Source organism: Notolepis coatsorum (assembly GCF_963971535.1).
Source record: "Notolepis coatsorum genome assembly, chromosome: 11".
Taxonomy (NCBI): Eukaryota; Metazoa; Chordata; class Actinopteri; order Aulopiformes; family Paralepididae; genus Notolepis; species Notolepis coatsorum.
This window is the reverse complement of record NC_140175.1, coordinates 76,934,303-76,956,942: the sequence shown is the minus strand read 5'-3', so window position 1 is coordinate 76,956,942 and position 22,640 is coordinate 76,934,303. Positions and strand designations below refer to the sequence as shown.

The 22,640-nt window shown below is 42.0% G+C and overlaps 1 protein-coding gene across 2 annotated transcripts; it reads right to left on the bottom strand.

Moving 5' to 3' along the window:
- Positions 1-921: 921 nt before the first annotated feature.
- Positions 922-22,153, bottom strand: uspl1 (ubiquitin specific peptidase like 1). Of its 2 annotated transcripts, none has more exons than XM_084324377.1 (9): positions 22,113-22,153; positions 21,056-21,186; positions 17,033-17,155; positions 11,967-12,846; positions 10,961-11,062; positions 10,700-10,829; positions 7,594-7,719; positions 3,613-3,773; positions 922-2,646 (listed from the first exon to the last, which is right to left on the bottom strand). In XM_084324377.1, the coding sequence occupies exons 2-9, from the start codon at positions 21,155-21,157 to the stop codon at positions 1,016-1,018; spliced, it is 3,255 nt and encodes a 1,084-aa protein (XP_084180503.1). In that variant the 5' UTR covers positions 21,158-21,186; positions 22,113-22,153; the 3' UTR covers positions 922-1,015. The 2 variants fall into 2 exon arrangements, with proteins under 2 accessions (XP_084180503.1, XP_084180504.1); XM_084324378.1 differs by having other exon boundaries at positions 11,973-12,846.
- Between the last annotated feature and the right edge of the window lie 487 nt (positions 22,154-22,640).

Here is a 22,640-nt window from a genome sequence, read left to right as displayed (position 1 = left end):
TTGAGCATCTCAAGCCGCGGTTGGAAATACTTCAGATTTTGATTAACTTGTGGAACCTCGAGACCGTTTTATGCAGGCTATGTAAACTACAGCTGGCCTACCTTATTTTTTATGCTAATGCTATTTTGAGAGTTCTAGCGTCAATAATGTAAGTAGCCTACTTTTTTTTTTTTTTTTGGCATTTTATTGCTTTATTTCTACTGGGCAGTCCAGTAGGGAGAGACGGATGAGGAATGGGAGACATTCGGCAAATAACGACGGGTTCGGGAGTCGAACCCGGGTCGGCCGTGTCTATGTGGTTCGCCACTGGGGCGCCCCTACTTTTCTTTTTTAACACTTTATTGTAAATCATCCCTCAGGGTAAAATGTTATTGAATAGAGAAAGAAGCATCATGCAGGTCCCTAATGGTAAATAAAATTTCCTGTTTCATGCCAAGGAAAATATCAATTTGTTTATCACACCCGTTTGGAGGCGCGTTGCTGTGTATGAATGTCCTTTCTATATGCCGCAAACTATCATTAATTTGATTGAGACAGCCCCTTCTCAATCTAGCACCAATCCTCCTCACGCACTGAGAGAGAGGGTGTGTGTTTGTTTGCCACACTATGAGGCTATGCTAAATTACAGGTAATCTCTCATTGTGCATGGGCTGAACGAACATCCGGCCCTTTGCGCAAGTAATATTTTGGGAAGGGGTGAACTTGGCGTTTTGAATGAAATTCTGCACACAAAAAAAGGTTCTGCATGTGCGTTCCGTTGGTGGTTAACGTACCGTTGCATTCGTTTGGTACACAGCGCATACTGAACCAAAGGTGCAGTACTGAAACAGTTCAGTACAGATACGTGTACCGTTACACCCCTAGGGAATATGCTATAGACTAGAGCTTTCAAATTATGTGAGACTCACTTGCTAGTTTCGGAAGTTTATTTCACAACAGCACATTTTATGCACAGTCTACTGCAAAAGGAGCTTGCCAAACAAAAACACATTGCAGACGACATCTATCCTACAGCCTAAAAGAAAAGGTCAAGTGCACTCAGTGCTTCAACCTCCATCTCAGTCTGCTGCTGAAGGGCAGTTCCAGAAATCAACTCCAGAAAATTGTCATTGGTGCCGGTCATCGAGCCGTCCACAGCAGGCGTCAGGTGACTAACCAGATCTGGTTTGACGGTGCTCTCGCCTCCTGCTGGTCTGTTGGTCTCCAGGAACCCTGTGCTGTCTGGCGATAGGCTGCTGGGGGTCGTGGCAGGCGATAGAAGGTCAGCAAAGAACTGGTCATAACAAGCGTTGCTGTCATAGGTGCTGGAGCTGACGCTGTAGGGGGAGCTGCGGTTGGTGCTGTCTGGTGCCGGGGTGACTTCCCCCCCAGCGCTGCCCAGTATCTGGTTCAACTTCAAGAGCTTCTTCTTCTTCGCTTTCAGCTTCTTCATGAGCTTATACCTGAGGGCCTCGGTGCCGCTGAGACTACAAGGAACCTTCGGCGAGTCACCGGCAGATTTCTTGGAGGATATTTCAGGGAGCACCGTCACTCCTGGGGTAGGAAATGATACCCTAGATGGCGCCGCAGTCTTGGCCGGGAGATTCTGTGAGTTGCCGCCGGGAGTGTTTTTCTGCGAGGGAGGAGTGGGGGGTTTCGTGCTCTTTGCGCAGAACGCACCATAGATTTCTGCAGCTTTCAGTGGCAGCGTGTCGTCTTCTCTCCTGAGCTGATATTTAGGTTTGGAATAAAGCCCTGCGGGGATCTGCTGTTGTCTAATCGGGTTGGGCGTGGAGTGGTTGGGGAGAGAGGGCTTTCTCGGTGAGACGGAGGCGGGCGCAGGCTTGACGGAGGAAAGCTTGGTGAGGGGGTGCATGCTGAGCAGGTGGGACCAGCGGGAGGTCTGGTCGACTGGTGGAGGTGGCTCCGGTTTCCTCTTGGAGGGCTGTGGTGATGTTTTAGCAGAGGACAAAGGAGAGGTGTTCAGTGCTGCTGGCGGTGGTGTGGGCAGGATGATTTCCTGTAAAGGTGCACTTGGTGCAGCAGCAGGGGCCATCTTCCTGTTCCTGCTGGCAGCATTTTTAACTGAGTCTGCTTTGTTCCCCTTGCGTCTGTTTGGAACTGCTTTTCTCCTCTTGGAACCAGGTTCAAACGTGGGGTCGCATGACAAGTCATCAGTGTCAGTGTCAGGCGAGGGAAGCTCATTGGGTGCTTGCTCATGAAGCGAAGGAGAACCAGGTGAAGACATGGTGACTTCAATCCCAGTGGAAAGACCATCATCAAGAGTTTGATTATCTTCGTCAAAAGGCACCGCTTCCAAGTCCGCTTTGACCTCGACCAGCGTGAGCGTGATGATGTCGTTGTGCGTGAGGCCCTCGAAGGTGTCGACCAGAGTTGTGGAACCGATGCACGAATCACCATCACCCACCGTTGCCAAGGCGTTCGCGTCATCAGACGCCGTGAGGGCGCAGACGATGTCGCTGTCGTTCGGGATGTAGAGGGACTGGTCTGGCGACTGGACCGCCGGCTCATTGGCCACAGAGGCATCGTCCGCCTCGTCCGTCTCCCTCTCCCAGAAGACTATATGAATGTCCTGAGCGGGGACCTGTAGCTTTACATGGGGAACGCAGTTTGGATGTTTCAAGTCGTCAAATTCCAGCCAGGACCCTGTAGACAGCAGTCACGATTAATCGTCTGACAACAATACACCAGTTATTGATTGGTATCAGTTATAGCTCATAAAATGAGTAGCTGCGACTGGTTGATTATAAATTATTAGAGTCTTGTATTGTGACTATATTGTATGGTCTTGTATTGCGACTATTGTATGGTCTTCTTGTATTGTGACTATTGTATGGTCTTCTTGTATTGTGACTATATTGTATGGTCTTGTATTGTGACTATATTGTATAGTCTTCTTGTATTGTGACTATTGTAGTCTTGTATTGCGACTATATTGTATGGTCAGTGAGTAAACAGTTACTCTTAAAAAAAAAAAAAGCCATATTTGTTACTTACCAATGATGATGTTGATCAGTAGAATCCTCTCAGCATAATCCATGCCATTCCTCATACCAGCTCCGGATAGTTAGCCACAAACCATTGCAAAGTCAATGAGGTCTAGCTCCCATCTGTACAAGCTGACTGAGACCAACTGAAGTTTACGCCACACGGTGCACAATAAGTAGACTTCAGTAAGCGTCAGTCAGCTTGTACAGACAGGAGCTCAACCCACATTGACTTTGCATTGGTTTGTGGCTGACTATCCAGAGCTAGTATGAGGAACAGCATGGAGCAGCAAGGACTCTACCGATCAACATCATCATTAGTAAGAAATGGAACTAGGGTTCTGAACTATCCCTTTAAAGGAACATGCCAACATTATGGGAATTGCACTTAGTCTTCTCCAGTCAGACGAATAAGATAGATACCAATTGCAAGTAGAAAGCTATCCAGCTGCAAGCTAGCCTAGCTTAGCACAAATGAATGAGAGCGGATACGGACCAGCTAGCCTAGCTGTTACCCAAAAACACTTCTGGAGATTTAAGCCAGGCTATATTCTTGTCCGACTCTGCACATTTCCCATAATGTAGGTGTGTTCCTTTAAGTCAGACAAAATGTTTTATTACTAACCATCAGATTTATGGATCCAAGTGACAAAATGCTTGCGTTGTTGATCGTACTGCAGGACGGTGGTGATGGAGTAGCGTTCCCCCTGGAAGCTGAAGGAGTAGATTGTGACGTCGTTGTCAGGCAGCCCATCCACAAAGTGCAGTGACATCACTGGAGGCACACTAGAGAAGACATGAGACATATTTAAACTAGTGCCGTCAGGCGATTAAAAAATATCTAATTAATTACAGGATTTGTAATTAATTAATCTAATTAATCACATTTTAATCGCATAACCATTTTAAGCCTTATATTCTATCATATTTCAAATGACATGTGTCCGGATGGCAGAATTCAGTACTGTATCTACAAAACCTTCGGTTTAATCATCTTCCATTTATTAATTTGCTTAGATTTTTCAGGTCTGGTCAATTTTAGCATGGTGTTATTCAGTCAAAGAATTTTTTTTTTTTTATTGATATTCTCATTTGGTTCATTACAATTTACTCAAGCCTAGTAACAGACACAGTATTTCTGACACTGGGAATACATTCCCCGAGATCCATAGATGTCCCTAGAATCAGATACCAACCAAGAACATGCAAATGGACCATATTTAAAAAAAATTAAATTAATTTAGTTAATTTCCATAACACGATGTAATTAATTAATCTGATTAATGCAATAAACTGACAGCCCTAATTTAAACTAGAGAAGATGGTACATGATACATGTTTAAACTAGAGAAGACGGTACATGATACGTATACTGTGTTGTTTTACTACCTGTACCCCCCCCCCCCCCTCCCCCCCATGCTGCTATGATGCCTGAATTTCCCCAAGGGGATCAATAAAGGAATATCTTATCTTATCTTATTAGAGGGCGGTATAATACCATCTGCCAGCTCAGACACTCAGAACAGTATGCACAACGTGCCCGCTGAATTATGAAGGAAATAGATCAAAGAAATACCGTGACAGAAACGTAGATCTACGTTTCGGGCACTCAACGATCGGACGACAGAAACGTAGTTCTATGTGAACGGCACTGGAAGTGTTAACATGTGCACAAAGCTTGTACATCATGTAATTACATTTTGTGTTATTCATTTTCCATTTCATTGCAAATGTACTTTTTATTTAATTTTATATTTCTCCAGAGGGTAGCTTTGCTATAGTTCCAACCTCTTCCTGTGTGAAATAATTGGTAGCTTCCTAAACTATGCTCTCAGAGTTCCCCAACACTGCCCTCATCCACAGGGCACGAGGGGTCACTGAATGGTTTGAGTATGAAAATTATGTGAATCATATGCTATGGCCTTTGTAGTCACCAGATATCAACCAAATTGAACACCTATGGGAGACTATGGACCAACATGTTAAACGCCGCTTTCCACCACCATCATCAAAACACCAAATGAGGGAATATCTTTCAGAAGAATGGTGTTCCATCCCTCCAGTCAGGACCGGACTGGGGAAATAATTCATACCGGGAGATATAGCGCGAAATATAGCCCCAGTCAGGCCACTTTTTAAGCGGGGGGTCTGGGGGTCCCCCACCAGGAAAACTTTAGTTACAAAGACTTAATTTCCTGCATTCTGGTGAATTTTAGTGCATGTGAATCACAAACTAATGAGCCAACAATTGCTTAGTACAATGTACTGTTATGAACCTCAAATAAAACTGTTGTGGCACTAGCAATGCTACTCTCTCCACCTTCAAAAAGAAAAAAAAGAGCACAACATATTTTTCTATTTACTATTATAATACAGTTAACCACTCTCTTCACCTATTCAAACAGAGCAAGAGCACAATACCCAGGGGCGTCGTTCTGGTATGGCAAGGTATGGCACTCGCCATACCTTGGCAAATAATTTTTATTTTTATTACAATTTTTTATGTTGATTTAGAATTCGAATGTCAACATTATGAACGAAGCTTCGAACTATTCGGTACAGCCCTAGCATGTTTTGATATCGTCAATTATCTCACTTTTACTAGGTGACTTTTACTGTGACTAACTGAAATATGCCCCAAAAAAAAAGGAAAATGGACATAGGGACGTTTTTTAATCAAAGGGCAGCAGAGACAAGTGATACAGGGACACAGGTAAGGTCTTACAATGGCTTAGTGATTATAACTGCAGTTCAGCATTCAGTAACACATACTTTTTGTGAATGTGTTTTTGATACTACATTCTGTTGAACACACCTCAAAACTGTACCTAAGGAAAATTGGCTCAATTGCTAGAAAAGTAATAGACCGTTATGATATTACATTCTGCATAATTCGTATGCAAAATATTGTGGTTCCCTGCTTTAGTCTGTTGACACATTTCTATACAAAAAATGCTTGTGTAGTCCTGTGTCATACCTAAAATGTCATATAACTGAATTGTATAGAAACAACTCACCAAAAGTGACTATTGCACAACTGATTTGACCAAAAAAATCCACGCCATACCTTGCCTTTTACTGAAACGACGCCAGTGACAATACCATATTCACTTTACTGATGCACTACCCACCAACAGTTAAAATAGCCCTTTACACAAACATTAAATAACAGACCTTTCATTACAATACTATAATAACAGTAGCCACTGCCAGAATAGTGACACATGTATTGTGTGTGGTGAGCACATGCATGCACGCACAACGAAGACAGAATATTGCGTTGTCTCAATCATTTTAACTATAAAATGAGCTCAAAGTATGAGCTCACTGACTGAAATTTCCAACAAAAAGCATCAAATATTGATCACATTAACTAGACTAGATGTTTTTGAGGAAATTAGAAAGGGAACAACTTAACCCTTATATCTGATCAGAATATTGTTTTTTTTTGATAACTTTGCAGTGATTATGTTTGTAGCCAATATATGTGGCAAAGGTGTGTAATCTTTGAATTATCTTGGATTTTTTTACTTTCTCTTTCATAAATTGTTTATTCACCTTCAGCCTCGATCATAACCACCACATATTGTTTTTTGTAATGTCAGATTTAACAACTCCTTTCAGAAAAGTGGGAGTATTTCATTTTAATCTGAAGTTAAATAAAATATTTATGGAAAAGAAAGTGGGAAATTATTTCAACATAATCTTTTTATGGCATTTTTCAATTTAGTCCCCTAATATGGTAAGAGTATAACACTTTAGTTTTCAGACACAAGGGTTAAATTATTTATTTGTTTCTTGGCAGATTTAACATTGGGATTTTGACAGGAGAGATGATGCATTGCATGGTAACGTTAGCTAGCTAACATCCACATGTTTATTTTTATCACTGACTAACCTGCTGGTTCCTTGACCTTGGTGCAAGAAAACCTTTGATAAATGTTGCCGGATTTAGCAGCATCTCCTGTAAGGGCCTTTCTTTTTCTTTGTTTTATCACTCTCTCCTCCACCCTCTCTCTTTCTTCCACTGTCCATCTTGACATCAACGTTAATTGACTTTCGCTCTACTGTATCTCTCCCGAGTCCCTCACTACCTGGCTCACTGCCTGGCTGTTATTCTGCATCCGAGTGCCATCTGCCATTCCATTCGCCGCCTCCGCTGTCAATCAGTTGTATCGCCTGGTCCCGCCTCCACCAATCACAAGCGGCAGCACGGCTCCATGTGTGTGTGTGTCCGCGAGAGGGAGAGAGTCAGATAGTTCTCCAACTCTGTCGCAGACAGTGAAAGGTTATCTAACTATCGCGCCACCACCGCCACAACTAGAAACAATGGCCTGGCAAAAAATAAATAAATGATAATAATTTTTTATTTTTTTTTATATACTTTTTTTTTTATCTGTGCAGGCCAGGCCACCGGGAAAACTCCCGGTGCTCCCGATGGCCAGTCCGGGCCTGCCTCCAGTAGAGGTCCAGAGATGTGTAGAATCCATGTGGCACATTGAAGCAGTTCTGACGGGTCTCGGTGGCCCAACACCTTATTAAGACACTTTGACGTTTTTTCCGTTAATTTGGACAGCGATACAAATCAAAATGCTCAAACCCTCACCTCTCAAGCACCATCGTCCTTTTCTGATTCTTCTTAGAGCACTCGTTGCAGGTGGTCATGTGAGCCGCGTTGAGCGGGTGCCAATCAGGCAGGATGTCTGTAAAAGTGGGAAGAGGCTTTGTAACCCTGGAAAGACAGACGGACAGGAAGAGAGGGAAGAGTCACATTTAAGCAGCATTCAAGGTGGGGTAGGTGAACAATCCATACATATATAATATTGCACCACACAATTGCGCATGGACTGCTGCCAATAGTTGGAGAACTAACGGCTGGAGAACTGTTAGGACTGTGTAACTCTTAACCTGTTAAGCCCTAGCTTCTGAAAATCCGCCAAAAAATTAGGGATGCTCGATATTGGCTTTTTTTTTTACCAATACACCGATTGTCCAACTCTTAATTTCTGATACCGATATCAACCGATATATGCAGGGTCCCCCCCCCCCCCCCATCAAAAAAACTTGTTACTAGGCTTGAGTAAATTGTGATGAAAGAGAATATAAATTATGATTTTTCTTTGACAGTGAATAACACCATGCTAAAAACTGAGCTTGTTCAGCACCTTCTTGAGATCATGTGTACAGAAAATCTAAGCAAATGAATAAAGGGAAGATGTTTAAACAGTACTGAATTCTGCCATCCGGAGTCCGGACATGCAATTAAAAATATTATTATAGCCAACTTGCACATCTATGGATCGGGCCAAATCTCCTCTTTCAATTGGCAGAGTTAAATTTGGATTTAGTATCTCCAGGCGTGCCTGGAAAAACAGTGAATGAAATCTACTGTACCTCTTAAGTCTGTCACAACAGCAGTCATATATTTGAAGCAATACGTTTGTTTACCAATGGGTTAAAGTGTTATTAGTGGGATTTTAGTTTTTGAAATGTGATATTTCCACGGAAATCCGGCATTTTGAATTAGCAGCCGTCGCCGAATGATGATGATTTGTAGTCATATGAGCACAGGGCATCCAGAGCTCTCAATAAGCATTGAAATTTCGAAAAACGTTGAAAATTACTTGTGTATGCATTTTTTTAATTTCTCTTATTTCTCTGGATTATATACCACAAAAGTGAACGTTATTGGCATAGATTGGAGTGCAGTTATTGTGTCTACCTTCCGTGAACATTTAGCAACCGTAGTTTCTAAGAATCTAACTGTACATACAGTAGATTTCATTCTCGATGCACGCCTGGTGATACAAAATCCAAATTGAACTCTGCCATTTGAAAGAGGAGATTTGGCCCGATCCATGGATGTGCGAGTTGGCTATAATAAGGTAATTTATAGGCCTCAAATTGCATGGGTCCAGATGGCAGAATTCAGTACTGTATCTACAAAACCTTCCGTTTAATCATCTTCCCTTTATTCATTTCCTTAGATTTGTTGTACACATGATCTCAAGAAAGTACTGAACGAGCTCAGTCACAGTTTTTCATGTCTGGTCATTTTTAGCATGGTGTTATTCACTGTCAAATATGCAAAGAAAAATCATAATTCATATTCTCCTTTGTTTCATCACAATTTAAGCAAGCCTAGTAATAGACACAATATTTCTGACATGCAACTGGACCTTGTAGAAATGGAGCAATCTTCCATTTACTTAGGTAATAGGGCTCAGGCCTAAGAGGTTAATACGGTCTTGTTTTTTTTGTATTATAAAAGTCAGTCAGCTTGTACAGACAGGAGCTTGACCCCATTGACTTTGTATTGGTTTGTGGCTGACTATCTGGAATTCGTATGAGGATCAGCATGGATTGTGCTGAGAAAGGACTCAGCAATCTTTATTGTAAGGATCAAATGGGGCTACGCTTCCAAAACTCATAACTACACCTTTAACAAGTCTGTTAAATACAGCAAAAAACGTTTTTATTGCTGAATGATTACGTTTGCTGAATGATTACGTTTGCTGATTACGCGGTGTCCTACTGGCAATGCTGAAAAGGTGTTTCCGTTTTGGATACTCGCCGACAATGGTGCCATGTAATCTGCGCAAGCCGGATACAGAGCCGTTCTGCCCAATGCCCATGCGCAGTAGAGACCTGCACGGTTATTTCCAGTGTTTACAGCAGAGCTGTCCCAAGTAGCTGCGGCTACCATGTGTTGTCAAGTTATTGTTATAAGGAGCCCAGTCCAAGCTAACAGTCTGCGTTCCCTTAACAATTGTTTGTATTGAGCCGTATTGTACCCATTCTGCAATCTGTTAAATAAAGTTTACATCCATTCATTCTGCTAGCATTAACGTTACCAAGCTGCTAGCCACAATGCTATACTGTGTGTTATAATGGCATATACCAATCACGTTAGCACGTGGTCAATTGTGTTGATGTTAGTTTTGTTTCATCAACAAATGAGAGGCAGAACACAGTGAATGTATCAGTTTTGTTTATTGAACTCTTTGCTGAAAAATAAATGCTACGTTGGCTAAATGGCTCACGTGAGGCATTTAAAAGCCACAGGACAAAATGCTTTTGGGATGCAATTTGTCCTGTTGTTAGAATGTGCATGCACACACTAGGGATGGGCGTGAGTACGCGATTACTCGTAGCTATGAAAAATAAAATAAAAATAACCGAAATTATAAATTTGTATAATTTTTTTATACATATCTTTTCACATGCATGTGTAAGATTATAACCGTTTGTTGGTTTCCGTAAACATAATAATGTGAATAAACAAAAATAAGTAATTTTTTTTTAATCTTTTTTTTCTTAAGTTAAAAAAAATACTTTGAGTAATACACGATCAATCGATATAGCATGCGATCAATCGATCTGGCTATCTCTTTAAAATGCCCATCCCTAGCACACAGTCACACACAGCCATGAATTAGGAAACACACGCATGTAAAATGACTAATGTGATGCAATTATTGTATGATCATGTAATTATGAATTTACTATGTGCTTATTTTAACTAATGTACTTTTGATAATGATATGTAATGACCACATTTAAGTAGAAAAGCCTAACCAGGGACAGAGGTAGCAAATTAGTCTTGGCTAGAAATCCTGCATGCAATGCATCTGTATCTTATTATAATGTTTTATTTTCCGTGACAAATAAACTAATAAATATATTTCAGGGAAAAAAATTATATCACTTACTTGAGGTTAGTGGTGCTTTTACAATCATTGCATTTAAATTCCCAGTGAAATGTGAGCTGAAAGAGAGGCTCCGCCCAGGAATTCATCTTTAGCAGATGTGGAAGAGCAAACACTGGAGTTTCCTTCTGGCCTGAGAAATGCAAGAGATGTGGTCAGAGCACTGGCCCAAAAGGTGCCAGACATAGCAAGGGAGAACAAGCCAAACACACAACCATACAATTATAATATTTCTATTTTATCATCTGGAATTAATCTGCTTACCAAGCTGACACTGTAGTCTGGGCTGCAGCAGGTTAAAGATGGACATCCTGAGATTCTGCAGGTCCGAGTTCACTTTCTGCAGCACCTGATTTGGCACACCATCTAGATGGTGGTGAAAGTCACACATCCCTTTACATTAAGTCTAAGAAATGTAGTAAATCTACAGCATAACCTGGAGTAACGGATTCCCTGAAATGTCTAGTTTCATGCAATACCATTGCAGCCACGCCAGCATAGAAAACCAGCCTATACTGCACACACCACATATTATACACACACACACCAACTTACGACTCATTTACTGACGCCCATTCACATATCTTGCTGTATTTATTTATTATATATTTTTTTATCCACTTTTTCTCCTTTTTACATTTTTCTCCCATCCCAAATACCCGCTGTGCGAATTCTCCCCTCCCCTGTCTTGAACATTGCTCGCATATGCCCCCCACTGGCCGGTTGTAGGATAGAAGCCTTGCATCACATGTCCCCTCCGATACACGAGGAGGCAGCCTGTCACATCTTTTCACCTGCCAGTGCGTACTCTCATTGGCGAGGTGTAACGTGTGGGAGGCTCAGACTACCCCCGCCATTTCCTGTCTCTGCTGTGCAGGCATCCCCAACCGACCTGTAGGAGTCGCTGTCCACAACGTCCAGATTACCACCCATCGACTTCCACCCGCTAACTCTGCCAATTGAGTTAGTATGACGACTGGCCCAAGCCGGAGGCAACGCAGACAGCCGGAGCCGAACCCGGTGTCACTTGTGTTGGTGACGAGCGCAATGTCCGCTCGTCCGCTATTTATTTTCATTATTGATTAGAATACATTTATTGATTATTTAAATATTTTTTTGTCCCCCATCCTATAAGCCAGGGTTGTAACAATGCACATTAAGTAGATTTCAGTTGTCCTCAGTCAGCTTGTACAGACAGGAGATCGACCCCATCGACTTTGCATTGGTTTAATTCATGATTTGTTCAATTGCGATAGATGAATCAACATACACTCACCTCTGGTCTGCTGGTGGGCTTGGATAGCAGTGCAGGCCTCATCGTATGCTGTGATTAGCTGCCAGACAGACGACTGTCTGGGCTGGGCCTTGGGTTGGGCCCGTTTCAGTGTCCTACAGTTCACCAGAGCGACCAGCAATGCGTCCAGCCAACACAAGTTGTTCTCGTTCTTCCAGAAGAGCTCATGCTGTGGGACAGACACAAGCTTCTTTCCAAGTTCAGACTCAACTATTCCACCGCCCTCTAAAGTGCTCACCTTCACGGGGGACAAACTGGGCGGTCGGCCGGGACAACTGTATGTTTTAGCACGGTCGGTGCTCGATGTACATTGAATCTCGACCAGCCGAGACTCCGTGTCACACAGCTCGGCATCCTCGCTACCAGGAGCTTTATGAGGAGACATAGGCTGCATAGACACAGGGATGTCCCCTCTCTCTTCCTCCACGATCGCAGACGCAGCCTCGGGCGAGGTAGGAGCATCTGTAGAACTGCAGTGTTCAAGAACCTTCTCCGTTGCAACTACAGCCTCCACTGTCTTTTCTCTGAACGCTTCCTGGTCTGCTGCTTCGAACCCAGACAGATGGGAATCCCTCTGGTGGCACCCGTTTCCGACCGTCTCGGGCACCCAACGTTTGTCACCGCCATTGACCGTCTCCTCTGCAAGGTCTGTTTTGCTGCTGTGCATGTCGGTGCCATTCTGTAGCAGAGGACTGTCATTTTCTTTTGATCGCAGGCGCTTGGAAGACGGTATAAATGCCTCTTCTTCCTTCTCTGGCTCAGAGGTGGATTTCCTTTTGGTGCCCGACTTGGGCTCTGGAGGGACCAGGCCGGCCAAGACGTCCTCCAATGGCTGGCTGACCAGAGGGAAGAGGCACTGTGTGGCCAAAGGAGAGAATTTGGGGGTAAATAAAATCAACGGTTCACCAAAACGACTACCTACTTGAGAATGTACATCAACCAGACAGAGACAGTCTATACAATGAGGTGACAAGAGCAATGTGAGAGTTTTGACACACTAAAGATGCCAGCAACAACAAAACTACTGGCTACAAAACCAGGTAGTCAGAGAAATAGTTAAATGTGATGTGATTGTATGTGAAAAAAATATATATATATATATATTATTTAATAATTATTTACTGCACTTTGAGGTGAAATGTGAGTTTTAAAATCAATAATGATTAAGGATGTCCTGATCAAGCTTTTTTGCTCCGGATCCAAGTAATAGTCCACTATCTTATAAATGGCCTTTTCCAGTGATTTGCATTGTTTTCTAGCAATGTGGGGTTGTACCAACACTGACTAGATGTGAAATCTCTAGCCAGTCCAGTTTATTCAGTTCAGCTCAGACAAGAACCTCCCCCACTGAACCAAGCCATTCAGAATTGACGCTTTCCTATGTAGGAAGGCGCTGATCTGCCACCGCCCGCCCACAATCAACTGTGATACGTTGAAATTATGATCAAAACGGAGCGAGTGGAAATAATGCGGAAGCGGTTTCCCTGTCAGTCAGCACTTCCTCAAAAGAGAAAAAGAGAGGGAGAGAAAGCGGGAGACAGATAGAGAGAGGGAGAGAGGCTCATACGGTGAGTCTCGGAGCGCACTGCATTGAGAGGGGACATATGTCTCTCTGTCAAGAGAGCACTCGCTGTATCACTGTCAACCTGTTGCAAAATATCATAGTGCGCCAGTATTCTGATCCGTGCAATAATATTCAGAGGTATATTTTGTCATGCGAAACAAGTTGCCAATGCATTGTCCCGTGGGATTATGCCCCCCCGCGGCGAAATTAATTAGTCCCACAGAACCATGCGTCAGCACACACACAGACACACATGAAAACACACAAAGACACGCACACACAAATTGGCCAGGCTGCTGACGCCTAGCGTGTATGAGAGCCTCTTCTCTCTCTCTCCACCAAAGGTATCTGCCAGTGCAGGTGGGTGACTGTCACTCAAAGCGCATGGGCGGAGCCCAGCCAAAAACAGCTTGGACTTTGCAAGGGCAGAAAGTGGTGCACCAAAGTACTTGATTAAAAATACATAACAATGAATTTAATTGAAAAAACCCTTACAGATGTGTTCCATACTCACAGGAATTGTGTAAAATTGCCCAAATATTGAAAAATAAAGCAATATATGACCCCTTTAACACTTTGCATGCCACGCCCAAGATTTCTCGGGTTTAACCCCCGCGGGTTGAATGCCCACTCACAAGAATTCTCGTATTTTCTCTCTTTTTTTTTAGCGATCTGAAATCATATTTCATCAACCAAGTCTACCGTTGGAAATTCAGCTACCTCAGGCGCTCAGATGTGAAAAAAGCACCCCCTATCGTCTCCCAGGTGGTAATTCACCCTTTTGGATTGAACTCAATGCAAATGAATGAGAAAAAAATACCCGCACTCCACATTTTACTTCTCACTCACGCAGCCGGCATCTACCAGTGAACAGTGAATTAGGGCTGGGCGATATAACGATAAATATCGCGATATATTGAGATTTATTTTTCTCTTGTCCATTTATTTTGTTTGCTTTCCAATTTAAAATACAGTTTGAAACCGTCTGTACACAGTAGTGTTGTCACGATACTGGAATTTCGACACGATACCTTGAAAAGTATCGATACTTCGATACCATAAAAATAATAATAATAATATATTTATATTATATATATATATTATAATAATATAATATATATATTTTTTTTTAAACAAATGTAGCTTTTGTTGCTGGTTGATTCTCCTCAGCTTCTCTCTGGTACTATAAGAGAAGATAAATATAACACTTTTAAAACCTTTAAAACTTTTATCTTTAGATCACACATTTAAAAATAACTGTTGATCTCACTTCAATAATTTTTATTGCAGAACATGGTATTTTCTCAAGCAGACAGATGTAAACACTGTAATCTGTGTTGCATGTACCTGACAAACTGAACCGTTTGTATTACAGTTAGTAACAGTTTCGATTTTTATTTAAAGATAACGAACGAATCAGCTGTTGATATTATGCGCCATCAGTAGACAACGTATCATGTATTAAACTAGAGTTAATGGTTTAATGCTTCAGTCACAGTGACGTTGAAAGAGCAGCTGTAACGAACCTCTTTCATTTCTTTATGGAGATCCGCGTTGGCACTGCTCTGTAACACCGCTTGCAAATAGCATTGGGGCATCATTAGCTTGTCCTTCGTTGTTTACTTCAAACCCGAAGTAACTCCAAACAGCACTTCTGCTGTTTTCTTTATCCACAAGCACAAGTTGCGGAGGCTCTGCATTTGCCATCTTCAGCTAAAATGTTTGTTTACAAACTGAAGACGGCTCTGTGAGGGGGAGGGCTGGACTCGGAGGAGGCGGAGGGGCAAGCGTGCTCTGAACAGCGCGTCAACAACTTGCGGTAGAACACTCGCCAGCTGGTACCGATACTGCAGAAAGTATCGGTATTTCGGGAAATGAGTATCGAAACCATTTTAAATATTCAGTATCGATATGTATCGATATTTTTGACAACACTAGTACACAGTAGGCTATGTGTGCTAGCAGAGCTAGACTCCAGTCACGAGTCACATGTGGTGGTTTGTCCACCAAAAAAGCGCCAAAAGATCGAAAATAAACTAGCAGAGCCAGAACTGTTCAACTCCCCTGGAGCCACAGCCAGCAGAGAAGCCGGTTTACTTTCGCTTTTAAACCAGCAACGACAAAGAATTGCTGCAAAATAAACATACATCTGTTGTTTAATTTTTATTTTTTTTAACTTAACAATTTCGATAATTATCGATAGAGAAATATGATATCATCATATCGTTATCGCAATATGATTTTTTGCCATATCACCCAGCCCTACGGTGAATCAATAAAAATATCGATTTTTTAGAATGGCGATCAGGAATTGGAATAATCCATTTGGATACCATCTGATCTCAGGTAAGGAATCTATGTTACAAGTCTAAGGATAATCAGACTCATTTTCACAGATGTATAAGCTTTTATGTGATTATGTGATATTGCTGTTTCACTGTGTGCGCCGTCAGGAAATAGGAGAAGCGATTTTCAGCGCACGCCACGAGCGTGCATGCGTACACATATACTATCGATAATCTAGTGTTTATTTGAAAACGATTCATAAATAGGCCGAACAATGACAACGTTCTAGAATATTCCAGTAAAAGGCGATTATCATGGGATGTGTTGTTTTTTCCATGAAAACGAGTGATTTTCGAAATGCTAGAAAACGGAAATGAAGCGATAAAAAAACAATCTGCTACGACAATGTTGACTGGAAATTGAGTCTTTGATAAGCGACGGGCAGATTAGACACAGCCATAATTTAAAACATAGATTAGGCGATATTAACATTGGAGTGGATGTGGGCATTCAAGGGGGTAAAAAGGAAAACACGGCTGGCTTTCAAAGTGTTAATATTGATGCAGTCCCAATTCAATATTTGTATTTTCCTAAATAATACAGCTGCACACTTTGTCAATTTAAGTTAGTAAAGCCAATCCAACATAGGTAGGGCCTCATAATACATTTAATTTCTTTCCTCAAATTCAGTTTTATTCCCAAATTCCCTTTTTCCATATTATAATCTTTAATATTTTAACAGTTTTTACCACCCGAGGAATTTGGCTCAATGTGGACACTGTATGTAGGCATAGCCCATCTTGAGTCCAGTCATGTTATTTGCTGATGGAATAACCATTCCCAATTATAAGGATAGTGGCTACAACTACATGAACACAGAGGCCTGTTCCTGCCTCCCAGAATTAACCTGCGATTGTCTCGCTCCGTTCGCCTCCTGCTGCAGACTTGGCATTAACGGGAACCGCCAGCTTGTAGCCTACTCCATCATCTGCTGTAACTTTTAAACCTTCCCCCGTTGAGCATGCTTCGACAGTTTGGCATCATGGATTAATGGCAGACAATCCCCTCATATAACAGGTGAGAATGAACATGCGCACCCATAGACATAACTTCTCTGCTCTCCCTTTCAACAGTGTTTGTCTGTGCGCGTGTGTGTGTGTGTGTGTGGGGGGGGGGGTTAACAACAACTGACTTGTGGGTTTGTGCAGAGGTTAATGGACTCCTGGTAGTTGATGCGGTAGGAGCGCACGTGAACCTTCAGGCCCTTGGCAGCACACCAGGGGCAAAACTCCGACGACACGCATCTTTGCTGAACCTTGGTGGGAGACAATCATGATCAGATACAAACAACATTATTCATCAGGAGACCTGGGAGGACAAGAATGAGAAGTAGCTTTAAGGGATAGTTGTGATTCCTGGAACCCCGGCCCCATTTCTTCCTTAACAATAATGTTGTTGATCGGTAGAATCCATGCTGTTGCTCATACTAGCTCCAGCTAGTTAGCTACTAGTCTTCTTTGTTTAAAGAAGACTTGTCCAGCTGGGGACATTATGTGTGATTGCAGGCTTTACAAATACATTTTATTTGACTTGAAGTCACTATTGAGATTAGCCAAAACTTGGGAGGTTGGGAGAAACAGATATTGTGTGTTTACAACAGAGAACTGTAGGTGTACAAGGAACACACCAACATTATGGGAAATGCACTTACCATCTTCTGCAGTCAGTCAAGATGGATAGATATCCAGCTGCAAGCTAGCCTAGCTTAGAAGCAATTAAATGGAAGCCTAGCTTAAAACTCAGGGAGTGGCGTTTTTGACCAAGAGCTAGGCTAGTTGTCCGTATCTGCTCACAATCATTAGTGCTAAGCTAGGCAAGCTTGCAGCTGGATAGCTTCTACTGAATGCACAGAAAGGAAATTGGTATGCCTGTTCTTGTCCAACTCTGGAAAATACAGTAAGCACAATTCCCATAATGTTGGCATGTTCCTTTAAGGTTATCTAAGTATTGGCAATGGCAACATTATCTCCAGAGTCTGCAGATCAGTAAATAGTGCCACGGTTCTGTCAGGAGTTAGACACACTAGAACCATAGAACCATTGCCCAACCTCAGCTCACACAGGCATTCCATCCTTTCACCTACCAAGTTCCAACGCCTGGCAAGTCATACTTTAGTATGGTGGTGAGCAGATAGCATCAGCTTGCACTCTGGAACAAAAGCTGTTGTGCATTATTGTTGAAACTCAATTTCAATTAACATTTGAGTACATGAGAATAGTGTGGAGGGAATGCATGCTAGACTGTCGTGGATGAGGGTGGAGAGACTAGCATGCAGTTTGATTAGGTTTCTAAAGAGCATTTGTACCTTGGGTAAACCCACTCAATACCAGACATGCTTCAAGTAGTCGCTTTACCCTACCTCTGCCTAGAACCAATGCTCTCAAGAAAACTGCAATGTATAGAGCCATAACATATTGGAATAGGATCCCATTACATAATCACACGGACGGAAAACAAGGACAGTTTCGAAAATAAACTTAAGGAGCCATAATCCGGAAGGAAATCAATATATGTCATGAGTGTAGCTGCAGCCATGTTATCCAAACTTCTTCCGTTTACTTTGTTTTTGTTTTAAAGGTATGGTGAAATGGATTCACCTATGACCTTGTTTTATTTTGATTGATGTGATATGACTGATTTATACTGAATGTTTCATATTTGTATGTGTATATCTGTGAGGACCCCAGGAAAAATAGTCAATAAGTCGATGATGACATGGGGATCCTAATAAACATACACATGAGAAACAATGCTTGAGTCTAATACCAGCATTATGAACAGTACACATGAGAAACAAGGCTCATGTCCAATACCGGCATTACAGTACACATGAGAAACAATGCTGCTCAGGTCTAATAATACCATCCGTATGTATGCACAGTACACATGAGTAACAATGCTCACGTCCAATACCAACATTATGTACAGTACACATGAGAAAATGCTTATGTCTAATACCAGCATTATGTACAGTCAGTACACATGAGAAACAAGGCCCATGTCCAATACCAGCATTATGTACAGTACACATGAAACCAGGCTCATGTCCAATACCAGCATTATGCACAGTAAGTACACATGAGAAACAAGGCTCATGTACAATACCAGCATTACAGTACACATGAGAAACAATGCTGCTCAGGTCTAATAATACCATCCTTATGAACAGTACACATGAGTAACAATGCTCACGTCCAATACCAACATTATGTACAGTACACATGAGGAAGCTCATGTCTAATGTCCAATACCAGCATTATGTACAGTACACATGAGAAACAAGGCCCATGTCCAATACCAGCATTATGTACAGTACACATGAGAAACAAGGCCCATGTCCAATACCAGCATTATGTACAGTACACATGAGAAAGGCCCATGTCCAATACCAGCATTATGTACAGTACACATGAGAAACAAGGCTCATGTCTAATACCAGCATTATGTACAGTAAGTACACGAGAAACAAGGCCCATGTCCAATACCAGCATTATGTAACTTACAGTACACATGAGTAACAATGCTTAGGTCTAAGGCTGTCCCCGAAACCTGTTTTTGGGATTCGAACTTCGTCAGGGATTTTCCGAACTGACATTCGAACCTTCGTTTTTAATTAAAAAAAAATCTATATCCTCAAACTAAATCCTCAATTTGAATAAAGTGATTAATCTGATTAAATTAGTCTTTTTTCAACTTTCCAGCCCCGGGAGAAGCACCAGCCCAACTAAATCAACTTTCTAATGAATATAACTCAGTTTATTTTAAAAACTATAAAAAAAACGTTTGGGCTCAGCCCTAGTCAGGTCTAATACCATCATTATGTACAGTACTACACATGAGAACCAAGGCTCATGTCTAATACCATCATTATGAACAGTACACATGAGAAACAAGGCTCATGTCTAATACCATCATTATGTACAGTACACATGAGAAACAAGGCTCATGTCTAATACCAGCATCCATTATGCATAATACACATGAGAAACGAGGCTCATGTCCATTACCAGCATTATGTACAGTATATGTGAGGAGGCTGTAGTACACCATTCTCTTCTCACCAGTAAGTATCAACTTTATTTTCAGGACCCTGTTCCTTGTACGTGGATAACGGAGTTACCTGGATAAGATTGCAGACAGTTGGCGTAATCTCTGGATTTTCAGTTCCTTGAAGCAAGCTTATATTTCAGCCTAACCTGTTAGCAAAGCAACATTTCCTTAACCCTTTCACTACCACTACAGAAGGTTAACCTTTCACTACCACACTACAGATGGTTAACCGTCTGTAGTGTGGTAGTGAAAGGGTTAACCGTCTGCAGTGTGGTAGTGAAAGGGTTAACCAGGCAGGTTTATTGACTGGCATAGATGTGATCCTCTCCTGGATCCAGACCCGCTGGTACCGTGGCTCCCACCTGCTTTAACATGAGTCAGATTATTAGGTAGAATTAGACCCGCTTACCTAGGATTTGACTTGATTCAACAACAACAAAGCAGTGGGGGCAATGGCAACTTGGCAAGCCGAAAACTGTCGCAAGTGTGGTTACACTTTATAAAGCTAGATGCAGACAGCGCTCGCTGCAATATTATATATATATTAACAAATTGTTCTAAATAAATAATAAATTATTTGACGTTTGGACAATTTTTTTTTTTTTACAACTGAGGTAGATAGATTACTTTAGAGTACTTTATAGATTAAAGTACAGGAAAAAGGTGCCGTCGGGTACCGGTAATATCGGTTCAAATTTGAACGGTACCCAACCCTATTTAGGCCAGCTATCAGAGTCCACGCTCGTCTAATCAATCGCCGCATCTGCGTTACAGGAACCGAGTTAGCGAGACGCAAATTAGCAAGACAATCTGATACTGCCGACGTGATATTATGCAGGACTAGTTAAGCAGCGTATGAGGAACAGGGCCATGAAGAGCTCTAGTACACTGGTCTCTTCTCATCAGAAAGTATCAACAAGTATCACAACCTTAGGCTGTACATCCCAAAAACAAAAACCTTTCGCCTTTTCATAAAGATTTCCGGTCATTTTGTTTTGGAGTGCATACTGCTTAATGGTACAGTATCTTTTTTTCTTCACACCCAAAGTAGCTTTGCAACAAGTGACAGGCAAGTGGTGAGATGAAAACATTGAGTTCAACTGACTTTTCCCAAATACCCCGCCAAGGGTAGGGCCGAAGCCCCCAAACCAGTGTGTTGGCCAGTCATCGGTAGCTCCCTGTCCCTCTTCTGCTCCAAAGCTGCCATTTACTGAATATCACTGGGCCCTGTAGGAGCTGAGGAAAAGTGAGGGTTAATTCAATACAATACACTTATTTTCCTTTGATCCCCGTTCTATATGGTCAGGCGGAGCCCTCTAGGCGTCTTTGATACATCAGCCTACTTTGGAATTGCAATGAATGATCGAATCTCACCAGGTGGCAGTATCGCCTACCTTTTGAACACATCGAGTGCCACGCCCCTTCCGGGAACTGACCTGGCCTTGTCGTCCATTAACGCCATGTAAACGTAGTTGTACGTTGTAGAGCTAAACCTATATTTTATAGTATAGCTATGGGTCTAATAACGCCGTCGAGTCTCATTGAGCTGCTTCTGGTCAACGTGCAAAAAACAGATCTATTTTTTTCATCCGTACATTTCCGTTTTGAATATTAACATAGTCCGGCCGCTTCTGATCAATTCCAGGGAAAATACACGAAAACATGTGTATGTGTACGAAAACAAATGCGTGTTTGTGTAATTCAATAAACACGTTGTAATTTTTCGCCTGATTATCGGATCTTCTTGAAATCAACGCTAGATCATCACTATTATTATCCTTTGATTTGTCGTGCAGGACTGTATGGGTCTGGTCATATACAGGACAATCTACCGGCTAGGTTATATCTTAAGGTTTTGTTATGCGTGGTGGGTGGTGAGCCTGCATAATGTGTGCTAAACAACGAAGTCGTAGCTACTAAACCAAATAGTTGTATTCTTATTTATTTCTGCTCTATGGCATAACGTTAAGCTACTAACAGCTAGCTAGGTAGCTAACGCTAACTTCAGGGAGCCGCTTTGTCAACAGTGCAGCACCAAGCCGGGACCTAATTCCATCTAACTCTACACAAATAACACATGTTCAAGTTACATATCACGTTATGTCTTTGTTTGCACGTTTAAAAATAACATTGTAATATATTTTCCATTCATTAATTCTTACCGGCAAGTGTTGTTCCATGTGCAGAGCGTGCGCTAAACTCCTGTCGTTCGTGAAACGTTCTTCTTCCGCCTTCCGCCGGTTCTTCTTCTTCTTCGTCCTCTTTTGAAAAGCATCCGAGTAGAGCCGCAGAGCTCTCTCAGGGCCGCTCAGCAGCGCCACCCACCCAATGGCAGTTATCTTACAGCTGGTGACTTCAATCACGCTACAACGTCTACAATGTGGCTGAATTAGAAATGTGTTTTGTTCGGTAGAGCGAACAAATGATGAATTGAAAATGGGGGGCCCTGATGTAAACAAGACGAAAGTCTTTCTCTGGTCTGCATCCCCTTAACAATTGTATGTATTGAGCTGTACTGTAGTCTGTACTGTACCCATTCTGCAATATGTTAATACACTTTTCAATCAATCAATCAATCAATCAATTAATCGGCGTGGCGCAGAGGCAGTATCCTTGTCTCTGAAACACAGACGTTACTAAAACTAAAAGCTCGTTCGATTTCTGATATATATATATTTTTTATCATTTAA

Bases quoted from the DNA above. Each gene is read 5' to 3' on its own strand.
- uspl1 (XM_084324377.1), bottom strand. From the start codon at position 21,157: ATGGCAGCTTTGGAGCAGAAGAGGGACAGGGAGCTACCGATGACTGGC. The intron at 17,156-21,055 runs GTCAGTTGAACT...TCTCCCACCAAG, and splicing joins TGGCGGGGTATTTGGGAAAA to GTTCAGCAAAGATGCGTGTC. The intron at 2,647-3,612 runs GTTAGTAATAAA...TGCTGTCTACAG, and splicing joins TTGGATCCATAAATCTGATG to GGTCCTGGCTGGAATTTGAC.